The sequence below is a fragment of the Gopherus evgoodei genome, chromosome 4 (assembly GCF_007399415.2).
Source record: "Gopherus evgoodei ecotype Sinaloan lineage chromosome 4, rGopEvg1_v1.p, whole genome shotgun sequence".
Classification (NCBI taxonomy): domain Eukaryota; kingdom Metazoa; phylum Chordata; order Testudines; family Testudinidae; genus Gopherus; species Gopherus evgoodei.
In genome coordinates this window covers 66,950,099-66,964,782 of record NC_044325.1, presented here as the reverse complement: position 1 = coordinate 66,964,782, position 14,684 = coordinate 66,950,099, and the positions used below count along the sequence as shown (strand labels likewise).

General features: G+C 44.8%; 1 protein-coding gene across 13 annotated transcripts in view; it reads left to right on the top strand.

The window, feature by feature from the left end:
• The window catches only part of CDAN1 (codanin 1), a 96,693-nt gene that overhangs the window by 21,878 nt on the left and 60,131 nt on the right, over positions 1-14,684 (top strand). For 12 of the 13 annotated variants that reach the window (XR_004000014.1, XR_004000013.1, XR_004000017.1 and 9 more), the window contains 13 exons: positions 1,594-1,737; positions 2,455-2,621; positions 3,300-3,381; positions 4,039-4,128; positions 5,511-5,565; positions 6,693-6,826; positions 7,704-7,807; positions 8,602-8,751; positions 9,544-9,607; positions 10,167-10,245; positions 11,423-11,580; positions 13,582-13,689; positions 14,072-14,135. Coding sequence is in view for 7 of the 13 variants with exons in the window: in XM_030559600.1 (XP_030415460.1) it covers positions 1,594-1,737; positions 2,455-2,621; positions 3,300-3,381; positions 4,039-4,128; positions 5,511-5,565; positions 6,693-6,826; positions 7,704-7,807; positions 8,602-8,751; positions 9,544-9,607; positions 10,167-10,245; positions 11,423-11,580; positions 13,582-13,689; positions 14,072-14,135 (1,399 nt within the window). In the remaining 6 variants the exon portion in view is untranslated. Of the gene's footprint in view, positions 1-1,593; positions 1,738-2,454; positions 2,622-3,299; positions 3,382-4,038; positions 4,129-5,510; positions 5,566-6,692; positions 6,827-7,703; positions 7,808-8,601; positions 8,752-9,543; positions 9,608-10,166; positions 10,246-11,422; positions 11,581-12,091; positions 12,204-13,581; positions 13,690-14,071; positions 14,136-14,684 lie in introns of those variants that run through there. The other variant, XM_030559602.1, reaches the window with a different exon arrangement.

Sequence of the window (14,684 nt, the reverse complement as noted above, 5' to 3'; positions counted from 1 at the left end):
ATTATCCTCTTTAAACAGTATTTTAGAATATTTTTTTAAGTTACATCAGTATGTTTGGAAGTGAAGAAATTCTCCACTAAGGTTCCAGTAGCCACTTTAACTCCGCCTCTGTATCCTGCTACCATTTACATGTGCTCAGTTATGGTTACAGCAGTAGCTATGGAAACTATGGCGCCTTTCGGTGTTTAGCAACTCTTAAAATGTGGTTCTACTCTGAAAAGGGTCAAGTTTTGTGTTTTAAAAGATGTCTTAGCAGGTCTGTTCACTGTGTATTGAGTCTGATGGTCTGACTGCAGTACAAATAAAGTAACTTTTAACTTTTTTTAAAAAAAAATCATGTTAACCCTGTGGCGCTAACATACCTATGTTTGTAAGGCTAACTGTGCAATCCCATTGTTCTCAGATTTTGCCTAGTTATACCTGTGCAACTCCACTAAAATCCTGAGGGTTGCACAGATCTAACAGAGGGCAGAATATGGCCCGCAGGATCTTTGATGATCATGTTGCACAAACCACAAATTTAGTTTAGCTGAGATCCCAGGGTGTGTTTGTGGTGCCGACAGCTTCTAAGATGAGCAAACAGTCTGGAGTCACTGAGACAGAACACATGTAGGACCCCAGGCTGCCATCTTCACCAAGTCACTTTTCAGAATGAAACTGCTCTCTAAATTCCAAGAGATCTGCAGCTGCTACTCAGCTGATGTTGGCTATGTGCTGATTGCTCTTGCTTCTTTGCCAGAGATGGAGGAGTGCAGGAATATCAGGTTAAGATTAGTAATACGGAAGTATGACCGTTTGAGCAGCTTCTTTTCTTTTTTTTAAGAAAAAGATCTTGGATTCATTTGTTGCTTATGGCAATAGTGGGACTATCCCTTGAGTAGCCGGTGCAACAGTGAAGACAGGAGCTGTGTACAGCCATTTATGTATGTAATTTAAATGTGCCCATCACCACAATATCTAGTTACATTTATATTGATGAAATGTACTCCACTGGTCTCTCTGGAGGAGGAGCCAGGTCTCCACTTGCACTCAATTCTAAGCTGCTTTTGTAGGTCTAAGTGGCATGCCCCCGGAGCATGTTTCTGGGGCTATATTGCCATGTGATTCAGGGAATGCCTGCTGGAAGAGGTGAGACTTTGAAGGCTGGAAGAGGTGGGCTCAGGTTCATCTCTTGTAGCAGTGAGTTACACAATTGAGGGTCATCTGCTGAAAACGCTCTTAAACTGAAATCTGGACTCTCAGTGGAAGCATTTTTGTGGAACCCAGCTACCATGAAGAAAAGTAGAGAGACATGAGGTCACATAGCTCAGCCTCTGTCCATGCAGGGCTTTGAAGAGAAGAGCCAGGTCCTGTAAACTCCCCCCTTAGAACTCTTACCAGTGCACTTGATTGCTGAACTCCTCTTTTGAAGGAGACTTGAATATTGCAGAGTGCCCTTCTCTGTGTTTTAGGGGAAAGAGTATTTTGGAGAGTGGTGGGGAGGATGAAGCTGTGAGGCATTTCCCATGCATGAAGAGGACAACTCTGGTAGATAACTGCTTCCCAGTTTGGTATGGTGGTGTCCCTGACCAGTTATCCTTCTCTTCATTTCAGGATGAAAAAAAGCGTTTCACTGCGGCCCTTATGACTCTCCGACTCCTGGCAAAGTTTCTAGGATTTCTTGTTTTCCTGCCATACCAAACAGTCGAACCACCAAGCAGAGACTTGCAGGAGTCTGCGGTGACATTAAGGAACCAAGTAAGTAACCTGCTAGAGAACCAGCCTGTGCTTTTGCTTGGCAAGTAAGTTTCCTTTGCCCCAGATGAGGCAGATATTTCTCTGCTGCCTCTGGCAGCAGGATTTTATGAGGTGGAACAGACTTCAAAATGACATTCCAAACTGTGCTGTGCCCTGTCTCCTATGTGTGTGTCCTGTTGGGTGAAGAAGAGCGTATGAGATAGGAAGAGGGAAGTGTTAGTAAGTGGTGCAGCGTTGAACTTCTTGATGATGCTGTTGAAGCATGGCCATTGTATTGAAGACCTGAATACACTGGAAAGACTTCCTTTGCATTGTGTCAGGTTCTACTGCCAGAAACACTTTCAGGAGTGTCTCAGGTCTCTGCTAAATACTTCCACTAATATGTCAAACCAAATGAAAATTGCCTTTTGTTGTCTGTAAGAATTGAACCCAGATCTCCTGATACCGGGTCAGGGTTCTAGCCAGAAGACCATCTTCTCAAAGCTACAGTGGGATCTCCGTTAGCTAATTCTAGCTGGATATTTAATTTTATATAGATCTCCAGTCTCTGGAAGTTACAGATATAAACACTTGCCATTTTGTTACCACTTTAATTGTACAAAGAGTTAAATCATGGAAAGAAAAACCATAAGGTAGATGTGGATTTTTCTTTTTGAAGTAAGTGTGAAAAGTTAGCCTCAAACTACTAAGTTGACTTACTCTGTGTTGCCCATCAAGACCCTGCCTGTACTGGATGTATTGAAGCTCCTGAGACGATCTATCTTGAACCGACGTACTATCCTTACCGTTCCTTGGATTGTGGAGTTCCTTTCCCTTGTGGACCATTTTGCTCCATTCCTTGACTACTATGGGAGGGTGTTTTCCCTCCTACTGCAGCTGTACAGGTGAGAGACTGAGCAAGGATACCTGCACTTGCTTGAAAACATTTCTTTGCAATGATAATCACATCCCACTCTTCTTCCAAAATGGTGGCTGTGAGGCTGCATGCTGGCCCTCAGGTGGGACCATTATAAAAATCACTTAATTCTTCTATCCCTGTTACAGCTGTAAAACATTTGTATTTCTTTTGATGTTATACTGTATTAGGAGGAGTCCATCCCAAGCTTTGGGAACTTGAGTCTTGATTAAAATAGAGTTTGACCAAATATATACAACTTCCCATGTGTCTGCAAGCAGTGTGCAGCTGCAAAATATAAACTTAAGTCCCTCCACAAAGTTCCCCACTGCCCAAATATTCTCAATTCTTCTTCCCTCCATAAAAAACAGTGCAAAGAAATGCGATTTGTGGCATGTCCTAAGGTCACCAAACCGTGGCTTCTGCAGACCAAATGTACAATGCACTTTATACCACCACCCACCCACACATACTCACTCACGCATGCACAGGCTATGACACCTTCCCTGCTCAAAAGAGCCTGAGATTTAGGGTAGACAAGCCAGGGAACAGGTCAAAGAAATGGAGAACATGGAGACAAGTTACAGTATAGCGAGAATATATATCTTTTTCTTATTAATGCAGCCGAGGTTTAATGGTCTCTTCTACTGCCCTTTCTCCGCGGCAGGTGCCTGGTTCTTTCTGAAGATAAGGAGATGAGTTTCCTAAACAAGCTACTGATACTTGCCGTGCTGGGCTGGCTTTTTCAGGTACAGAAGCTGGAAGTGTAAAGGGCTGGAGGAAAAGTGTGATAGAAGTTAATAGAAAACAATTGAAAATGAGATAAATAAAGTGAGATAAAATAAACACAAGATCCTTTCTGTAGAGAGTTGAACACTCCTGTATAATTCCCTAGTTTATTTCTATAGATCTCATCTTCATTAAACCATATAGTACTTTTCTTCAAAAGCAAAGGGCTTTGTCTGTTACAAGTGCACACATTAGTTCCCACTGAAATTGGAAATTGTCTTGCACTGCAAAGGCAATGTGCTGAATGCTGCGGGGAGGTGGCAGTGCTTTGCATTAATCAAAAGAGAGCTTGTCCAGCTGATTAAGAAATGGCATTGATGATACTCCAAAGGGAGACCCATTCTGTACTCAGTTGGGAGAATGGTGACTGCTTTAATGGGAATGAGAGACCCCTGAAGTTTGGTGAGAGATATGAAAGATCCCCGGTGGGAGGTTGGGATATGTGAAATGTAGGGTAATAAACTCTTGGTGTCGTGGTGGGTCTAGTGGAGTATGGAAGATTGAGTGGCAGGATATATTTTTTTAGAACATTGAAAGACTGTCCCACCCCATAGCTGAGACTGTATTTCACTCACTGACTGCTGGTGCATGGCAACTATTGAGGGTTTGTGTTCCAGGTCCCCTCGGTCCCAGAGGAGTTGTTCTTCACCAGTAAAGTCAAACAGGAGGGGTTGATGACGGACACTATGACATCTGCTCAGGCTTTGGTAAGTTTGTGTAACAGTAGCTGCTTTAATATTTGCTGCTGATTGACTGAGGCATGGGTGACCTGCGGGCCAAGTGCAGCCTCTGGATTTCAACAATGTGTTTAGTGGCTTATCTTCAGTGCAAATGTGTTGACGCTGTAGGCTCCAGCATGCAATGCTTCAACTTGTCTGACTGGTCAGATTGCATTTTATACCGAGACTTGTAGTCTCCATGGGCTGGACTTCAATATTAGAAACACAGGCAGCTGCAGTCTGATTGTTTTATGCAAATTACCCCTCAGGGCTTTTGGTAAACTGCCAGTATGACTCTAAACTGGAGAAAGCGTGGACAGTATGAACTGGGGGTGCTTTGCCAAAAAGATGAGGCCTTGCTAGGGCACACAAGCATGTTTATTTACAGACTCTGATCTACTGTTGATAGACTATCCACAGTGCAGTGTCTGTGTGAGAGTTACAGCCTGTCCCATGTGCTAGGAGTGATGACAGAACAGAAACCAGAAATAGGTGATTCAGATCTGTTTTTTAAAGAAGTCTGCTGTATTGGGATTCCCTACAATCCACCTGGCCTGGCAAAGGGTATTTAGCACCTGAACCAAAACCACTTCAGAGGGTAAAACTAATTGAAGCCAACAAATAGGCAGTTTTCAGATCCCACCTCCCTTGCTGTGTGTGGGAGCCTCCAGTCTGTCTCACCGCTATATGAGAGTATCTTGTTACAGTGTAGTATGTGCCATTTGCACCTCCAGTGACAGAAGGGAGATGCAGAACTCCATTGCAGCCTCTCTTAAATATGTACAATATACACTGCCCGCAATGATGGGATGCTAGGCCCTCCCTTGATCCCCACCCTGCTTGGCTGTGCCAGGTGATAATATGGTGGCGGGTGTGTGTCTGTGGTCCTGTAACTTCATAGGTTAGAGTCTAAAGTCAAGTAGACTGATTCTGTGTGTCTGGATGGAAGCAGTGGTAGAGCTTTAATTTTTAATAGTTGTGTATTCTTTACCCTCCTCCTAGTTTGGGCTTCTCCCCCAGTCAGCGGCAGTGAGGGCAGCAGGCCTCCACTGGGGTCCCTAATCCCTTTTTACAGCCATCCACTCTCAGTGGGGTATTGACAGGGATCAGGACTAAAGCTCAGGCAATGGCAGGTCTTTCTGAAATGTGTCACTGTTCACTGCACATTTGAGGGCAGGAATGAGCTCTGTGGGTATTCACATTTTATATCTCCCTTCAGAAGCACTTGATCTGGATTGTGATTAGCTCCATTTTTGGGGGGTAAGGTGCCCTGAGACATCTGCGTGATACATAAGGGATTTCTAATCCTCTAAATATGATGCCCTTTTGCAGCTGTTCTGTCCTTCAGCTTCCTTTTCTTCCTTTACCAGGATTCTGTGCCTTTGGTGGATCAGCAGTTACTTTATACCTGCTGTCCCTTCCTTGGTGAGTATTGTATTGATGTTAGTGCCAGCATTCTTTGGTCCCATGAGTCAGGTCATCTTTCTTACCCCTTCCCACAACCTTGAATATCATACTCTGACCTTGATGAAAAGACCAAGTCATGGATACTCCAACCACAAGTGATAGAAGTACCTCTCGGGGACAGGGAGGCTGCAGATTGACTGATCTGGCTGTGTAGAGTTAGTGATTCACAAGAGAGGGGGAGTCTTGTTCTCCATGTAAAGTCAGATTTGAATGGGGGAGTGCCAGGCTGTCCCATGCTGTGTTTAAATGGGAAGGGTTTGGATTGTGACAGTACCCTGGTCTCTCGGCTGACACTTACTGAAGGCAGAGGGGAGGGATCCCTTTGTACCTTGACATCATATACTGTCAAGCTTGTGTTGTCGGGATTGCTAGTGACCCTCTGGCATTGTTTCCTTGAGAGACTGCCTCCTGGTGGCTGTGCACTCATACAACGGAGGCGCCCACCTGCCCATTGTGGAGGGCCAGTGCTGACTTTGAAGATGAAAGTGGGAGGCTTTACCTCCTGGGGCTGCACTGCTGTGTATGTGGCTGCAGGAAAGGCTGGTACAGTCAGTGCAATGATTCTTACGTGAGAAATGTGCACCAGAATTTGAAGGGTTGAAATCCCCCGCACTGAACTCACCTCCGGCATTCTCTTGGTAATGACACTGGAGTGCTGAGGGTCCTTGATTCTCCCAAAAACCCTGTTGCCCTTGCAGAGCTGCCACTTCCCATCCTACGGTCTGAGGAGGACTGGGTGGGATTGTCGTGTAAACCTTGTCCGAGTCACTACTCTGTAATCCTCCTGAAGGATCACTGTTGAATGTTGGGAAGCAGTGTGCTGCCTTCTGTTCCTTGCTGAGAGTGCAGTTTCTGGGGGTGCCTTGCCACCCTGCAAAGGTCGAGGCTTGCAGCCTGCTTTCCTCACCACCTGGGTATGTGGGATATTGGGACTGCGCTGGCCTCTCCTTGGATCCCAAACTTGCTCTTCTCTGCTATTGAAGAACCTGGTTCAGTGAATTTCTCTATGCACATCTGGCGTTATTACCCACTGTCAGGACTGTATATGTGGGGACTACTCTTCACACCTGTTTTTCTCTTTACAGGTGAACTACGGAAGCTGCTGGCTTCCTTTGTGGCTGGCAGTGGAGCAAAGAATGGTGGCTTTATAAGGAAAATAACCCCAACTGCTGCAGAGTCCTTGACACCTAAACCTTCTGTCACACAGCAGAAATTGCAGGTAGAGAGTACCTGATGAGCTGTGGACTGACTCCTTGCACAAGTTAGGGATCCACTCTGTTTCCATGTAATGAAATACTCTGAGCATGGTGAAGTGGCTTTTCACAGCAGATATGCAAAGGGAGGGAGTGTTCACAAGAGGGCAGGATGCACAGTGTTAGCCTAAAACTATATTTGGAGGGAAGCGAGGGGGACAGCACAAGGATAGGCAGCAGGGAATCTCTTGCTTAACAGTTGTATATACTGTCTGCTTGTTAAATCTTCTGGCGCTGACACTGGGTGGTCTCTAAATTCTAGAGAACCTGAATGCACAAGCCTTTCCTGTCAAACGCTCAGCTGATTCTTATATACCTAGTCTTTCTTCCTGCCTCTTCTTTTTGGTGTGTACCTCCTGACTTTCTTTTTACACTGCTCTGACTCCCCTATACTGACTCCCCTATAACCATGGTAGGACACATGAGGGTTCTGTGTGTGGTACAGTGTTGTCCATTCTGTAATTAAAGGGGATAAAGCAACACCATTGTCATACAGTGCTCCCAGCTGCAGCCTGCTGTGAAAAGGTGCTGCTCTCAGAATGGACAGAGCTATCCATGTTTTTCCTTCCTCCTTTATCAGTCAATTGTTTTGCAGTTTCTCAAGTCAAAATGAATAAGCTTTGGGCTAAAAGGTGAGAGGAAGATTGGACATAAGCATTTTACAGGGTGTGCCGGGGTTGTGGTCATAAAATGCTCTAGTATAAACAAGTTTTGTGCCTTTACTGTGTATGGTGCACAACAAAACCAATGTGCCCTGGGCCTGTTTATTCCTGTAGTGCAGAGGGGAGGATTGGTGTGGAGTGCCCTGGTCTGTTTGTAGCGCTTGTTCTTCCTCTTGAGCAGGTGGAGCTGGAGCAGGCCTTCTTCCACAACCAGCCTCCATCCCTGCGGAGAACAGTGGAATTTGTGGCAGAGAGGGTGGGATCCAACTGTGTTAAGCATATCAAGTAAGTGCTGGGTTGGGCATCTCTGAAAATCCCTGCTTGCCTGTTGAGTTTTAATCTCTGAGGCCAAGTATTTGGGTTTTCAGTTGCCTGTTGAGTTCCATACTGCAAGTTCCTGGTGGAAACTAATTTGACTGCTAGTCTAGGCAGGGTGCTGGTGACTGGCTGCCTGAAGTCCTGTCTGCTCTAGCACTCTCAAAAGAGCTTAGTGTCCTAGGGTGTTTCTGTGAGCATCTTCAGGGGAGAGGTGTGTATCCCTTGTCACTTTGGATTATATTTGCTTGGAGTGAACATAGAGATTGCCATGTTGGATCAAGCCTGTAGTCCTTCTAGCCTAGTGTCGTATCTCTGATAGTGGCTAGCACCCAGATGCTTCAGAGGAATATTCAAGACACGTCACCATAGGCAGATGTGGAATAATCTACCCCTCATGTTGGGTATCATTGTAAACCCTAATAGTTAAGAGATTGGTTTAGGCCCTTCCAAAATGTGTTAGCTATAACTGATAACTCTGGATATTCCTGTTAGCCATAGAAACCTACACTCCCTTTTTGAATCTCACTGTTCTTGGCCTCAACAACATCCTGTGGCAATGAGTTCCAATGAGCTTGAGATGATAAGACTCTCTCATGGTGTGGGGTGGGTTAGATTAATAAAATAATGTGATGGCGTTTTTAATCTCAGTGTTTTGTTTCACCTGTGATCTAAAGGAAAATGGTGCCTCTGGAAGCAGGATATAAGGACTATATACTGATTTCCTGGCTTGTTCTCTCTGTTGTCTCATTGGCTTGTAACAGGGCAACACTGGTAGCAGAGCTGGTCAAAAGGGCAGAGGTCATGCTGCAGGATAAGGTAAAGGAAGAGGATGCTAATCATAGCAAACTGCTGGACGAGGTGTGCGCTCAGCTGTATGAAGAAGGGGCGCAGGCTCTCCACAAAGGCAGAGAGTAAGCAGGAGAAGCTACTTAAATGAGTCATTTCTCTTCCTTTTCATTGTAGAATCCTTAATGATGTGCAGGCTTTGAGATTACACTGGTATTTTTAAAACTCCCAACATCTGCTTCAGACACGCTGGTGTGTTTAGCTGGATCCCTGTAACCTGAGCTCAGTTTCCCTTTGGATGCTTCCTGTTCCTGGAAAGAAATTGAGGAGGATATAGTCCTGTGTACCCTAGCTGCCTTCAGCTCCAAACTGACTTAAGCTCCAGTCATTGTATTTTCCCCTCTTTTGGGAGAGGAAGGAAGGAATCCTGGATGTTACAGCTCAACTGCCTATAGCAGGAGCCTGTAATTAAAACTTTGCTTATCTGGTTCTGTCTGGTTGTGGTCCCACTATGATGTTCAAGTGGTGAAATGTAACAAAGCAGGCGGAAGTCTCTGCAGGGACATTTCTGACTGTCACCCTAGAGCAGTGGCTCCCAAACTGTGGGTCAGGACCTCAGAGCTGGCTTAAGACTTGCTGGGGCCTAGGGCTGAAGTCAGAGGGCTTTGGCCTTGGGTGGCGAAACTCAGGATACAGCCCCCTTGCCTGAGACTGATGCCCTTGGGCTTAGGCTTTGGCCATTGAACCCAGGACAACAGGACTCATGCAGGCTCAGGCTTCGATCCCTCCTCCAGGGGTCGTGTAGTAATTTTTGTTGTCAGAAGGGTGGAGGTCTCAGTGTAATCAAGTTTGAGAACCCGGGCCTAGAGCATTGGCTGACACAACAGTATATTTTCTTTGCCATTTTTTCTTTGCAGATTTTGCAGGTTGAAAGGGCCTGAGGCTGTGAGAGTGCTGCTGCCAGAGGAGACATCAGCAGCAGTATGTACCGTGTCTATTACAGGCCTTGCCTTTCAGTCCTGATCGGTATCCCTGTATCGCCATTGCTGCCACTTTTAAACCCTTCCGTGATAGGACGGTCGAATTTACTGACACATGGATGTAAAATCACTCTGAGCCTCATGCCTGCCCAGGTTAACTGGGCATTTCTGTCAAAATGATCCAGAAGCAAAATAGTTAACTGTTGTTTACATCATTATCATTTGACTTCATAGTTAACTCCTGTTACAATTAATGTGATTTGTTAATCATTAATGTAATACATCTTTCTTGGCCCAAAATACTGCCTGAGTCAATGGGCTTCACACAGAGAATGTGTGTAAAGGGGCCCTTTTGGTCATTTGAGAACCTAGTTTCCATGACAGCAGCCTCGTCCCATTTGAGTTTATCAAGAGATGTACATGTTGACTCTGAACACGATGTATGTTGAAATGAAGACTCTTCCCTAGAGAGTTTGTTCCTTTGTCTCTCCCTGCCCACCAGGGCAGGGCTGTCCTGTGAATGGCAGTAACTGTAATGCTGCTGCTTATCCATTCCAAAGGTTTTGAACAGTGCAGAAGACATTGCGGTGGGACTGGCTACTGAGAAGGCCTGCACCTGGCTGTCAACCAACATCACAGGTAGGCCTCAGCTCTCTGCACTGTGGCTGCTCCTGACTTGAAGGCAGGGACTTTTGTTAGATCAGAGAGGTCTTTCCTGTGTAATGAAGTACATGCTGGCCCTGCTTTTCTTGTCAAAGGTTTGTCCTGCCCATCCATACCTGTTTAGAAGCAGGGGAAGGGGTTGCTGTCCTCACCCATCTGGTTTCCAACCTTAAGTGCATGTTACAAGGTTTTGAGTTCTCAGACTTTGGCATTTAGGTCACTTTAGGATCTGAGGTCAGGAGTCTGTCTGGGGCATGCTGAATTCTACAGTATGGGAGGCTTCCTCCTAATCTGTCGCTTGGGCTAAAGTCTTGTCTGCACTAGACATTTACAGCGCTAAGATCTGCTTGGTCCCTTCAGCGTGCTTCTAAAATACCTTGTGTCCACACCAACAACTACTTCTTAGGGCTTGCCTCCAGAACAGGTACCACTCAAATTGGAATTGCTTTCAGTAGAACACCAGTTTAATCAGAACCATTTCAGACTGCATTGGTTTACTGCTAGCATTGATGGCAGTGAAATGATTCAAAGAGAGTTCTCCAGCTACTGTCCCATAGTGCCTTGGTAGCATTTCAGAATCTCGCAGAAGTCATTGCTTCTGGGAGTTGTGCCAAGAACTATGGGATAGGTACCCAGTAGGTCTTGCAGCTAAAATGGTTTAGAACAGCACTAGCGTGGCCGCTGGGCTCAGAACGTGTATTGATGTGATGGCTAGTGCAGCCATGCTAAAGCATTGATGTGTAAACTGGCACAACGCACCAGTTCAGCTTTCTAGTGTAAACACTACCTAAGAGTGATGCTAGTTTATCTCCTGCTTAATTGATGTTCATAGGACACACTGAGATCCTCTAATAGAAGGCTCAAGAGATGGGCTAGGTATTACCACTAACCTATACTTCTGAGAAGAGCTGTGGGTGCAGCTTTGGCTCTGCCTGTGCCTGGGTTCGGGAACCTGTGATTACACGAAGGAATAGGAGCTCAGAGGGCTGGAATGTTGGAAACCTAACACATTCCTCATGCTGGTCCTAAGACACCACTCAATGGAGAAAGATTTGAGGGAACACCCCATATTGTGGTTTCTGGAAACCATTTTCTCCATACCCCTTGTGTGAAAAATATGAATGTAATAAGCCCTGTTGTTTGTTCCTTACAGCACTGATCAAAAGAGAAGTGAGAACTACCTTTAATCGGATGTTGAGAGTCCAGGGTCCTTCCTTGTTCAGTGAGGACACACAGGGGGAGAGGAAAGGTTGTCCCCCCAACTGCCAGCATCATGCTCCGTTCCCCTCTCAGATCATCAATGAGATTAAAGTACAGAACTTCCACTGTCTCCTTGGTTACATTGATACTTTTTTGACTTTCCTCTCGTGGGTACAGTTAAGCTGTCACAGTTCCAAGGAACAAGCTCTGAGCCTGGGTGGGGTGGGAGTGGAGGCGGGTGTGCCTATGTTGCTTCTCATTCCCTTCCAGTAGCTGCTTAGAGATCAGCATTCTGGTCTCAAGGAGCCCTGTCAAATACAGTCTTCGTGGTGACATGGCTGTGGGGTGAGAGGGAGATGTCCATCTGACTCCACTTGCATAAGTCCACAGTCCCTGTTTTAGGGATGTAAGAGCCATCCTGCCACAGTGAGAGTTTTGTGCAACTCTGTTATGAAGAGTGACCATGTCAAAATGGGTTCCTCCTTACACTGCAGATCTGCTCCCTGAGTTTTTTTCCAGTGAGCTCTGCTGACTTCAGGGACTAAAATAAGTATTTCCTGGTCTTTATCCCAATCAGCCCTGCGGAGCTAGTTGGATTCTGTTTCTTCTTATGCACCAACAGAATTGTTTGCTGAGTTCCAGTCAGCTACATCAATGCAAATCCATGGGAAGGGGTTTGCCTGCCTGCCCCACATAAATCTGGGATCTACTAATCTACCAGTAAAATGATTAATGTAAAGTGTACAATTTTTTTATTTAAATGTTCTATTTAGTTAAAGTAACCACTGCCTTTTGTAGGAGTGACAGCTACATCCCATTCTATTAGCAATAAAACTAGCTACTAGTTATTAGTCTGTCTTCTCCCAGCTTTCCCTCTGCATTTAACTAGATTTAGGGGGAATTGAGGTTAGAGAGAAAGAAGGGAGTGGTCAGGTGGCTTGATTTCTCCAGATTTCCTTCCTGTTAGAACTGATATAAAATGCCTTCCCACCTCTCTTGTCCCAGGGTTAAATGGATGCTGTTCTCCTAGAAATTATATAATTAAAAACCCCCAAACAGTTCTCTCACCATCACGTGAAATTATTAAGTGAAAGAATATTAATAATCTCATCTGCTTTTCACTATTTGTTCTGCTTGTTTTTTCCGAGTTAATTTGTTTACCTGGGTACTGAAAGTAGAGTAGCTGTAGTCAGATTCCTATCAGTTTTATATGTACTAGGCCACTGCCTCCAATGTTTTGGTTGCAAAAACTGCAACAGAATTTGTTTTTGTTTTAAAAAACAAAAAAAACAAGCATTTCCACTGGAATTACAAAAAAAAAATCATGGAAAGTTATATGAAGATCTTTTTTTTTTAATTTTGCTTTTTACACAGCTTAAATTTGGAGTGACTAGATTTGACATAGTCCTTTTGAAATTCTAAAACACAGTTGTTTCCATGTCTTCTAATTGAAGTTTGGCCCTTTAGTTGTCATTCAAGGATACTAGTACCGGTTGGTAAGTCACTAATGATGCTAGGTGTTAACCACACACAGCATCAGGAAAAATATGATCCAAGGAACCAGACAGTTAATGCTATACATTTGTTTTGAGTGTGATATAGCGCTCCATGTAATAATGGCGTTGTCTCATAATGAGGCAGAAGATGATGTCGTGGCTGAGACACAAGATGGTGGATGGAGGCAGGGGTCAGAAGACCTGAGTTCTGTTACCAGCTGTGCCATTGACTCTCTGTGACTTCTGGCAAATCATTTAGACCAAAACTTTGAAATTTGGGTGGCTAAATAAGTGATGTAATTTGCAAGGGTGGTGAGAAGTTGTTGCCCTTATTGACATCAGTGAGAGCTACTGGCAAAAGTCAGGCCACTTATATGCCTATAGATTTAGGTGCCTAGCTTTAGGCACCCAAGTTTGAAAAAAATGGTGGCAATATTTCTATTTCCCTTTCCTAGTCTGTAAAATGGGGATAATACTAACCTCCTTCATGGGGGGCGTGTGGGTGTGTGTGTGTGAAAATTAAGGAATGGTTGTAAATCACTTAATCTTCAGTCCAGTGGTCTCTCCAGAAATGCAAAGTATGAGTTGTTAGATGAGCTGTTGCCTTTTCGTCTAGGATGTGCTCTGTATTGCTGTGGGACCCAGGGATGAAGATGAAGGAATTCTCTATGTCCAGCTGGAGTGCTTGCTGAAAAGACTGAGCCAAACGCTTCAGTGCAGAAAGGTAGAAATAAAAAAGTACGCAGTGCTTTCTGAGCCATCTGTATACCTGCTAGTATAATGAACCTGTCTCAGCTTGTGTTAGGGGGATACCTTTCATCTGAGCTCAGACGTGGCAAAGATAAGTTTCATTCTCTGACCCTAGATATCTGCATGTGATATGCGGGGTATGTGAAGATTGATTATTTTCGTGGAGAATTTCTTGGAACTTTCCAACAATGCCGCCTTTAATGACCCTGAATCAGCAGCTCTGTGGTTCCTGCTGTTGCTGCTTGTGTCTTTCCTAATTATTTTTAATGCAAAGCTCCTGTCTGATCAGTCTGAACTAGAGGCTGCAGGTTCTGGGATGATTCCCTGATTGTGACATGCCAATTTTATGTTTTCAGTTCATGTGTCCCACATCGGAGCAGCAGCTGGCTAGGTGCACTGTAGAGTTGGCCTCTCTCCTCGGTAAGCCAGTTCTGATGCCTGTGCATTGTTAATGCTGACTGCTTTCCCCTCACCTCTGAGTGCCCCTTAGGTCTCCCTGCTTTTCATTCAGAGTTTTGTTGTATCTCTTGTAACAAAGGTGTCACTGAATCTGCAAAGACGTTTCATTGCAAAACCCAGAGGGTGACTACTGGGAGATAGTGTTCTTAAAATCCCTCACAAACATCAGTGTTTTGAGCTGACCCTCCTTCAACTACATATTTACCTCATTCACCCTTTCTTCCCCTCCCAGTTCTTGGCCCCCTCATTCAGACAGTCAGCCAGCTCTGAGATCCCTGTCTCTGGATTTTTGGAATTGAACATTTTCCTAAATGTAATGTTTGATTCCAGTTTTCATGCCTCATTTGTGAGAGAGAAAGTCAGTAGCTCATTTCATGTGGATCAGTGACTCCTCTGTGCCGGTTCAGCCAGTGCAATACACTCGATCTCTTGGCAGCAGCCATCTACAGTGTGTGATTTCCCCTCTTGCTAAATGTGTCATTATGGTTTCTGATACCTGATGTGCATCTA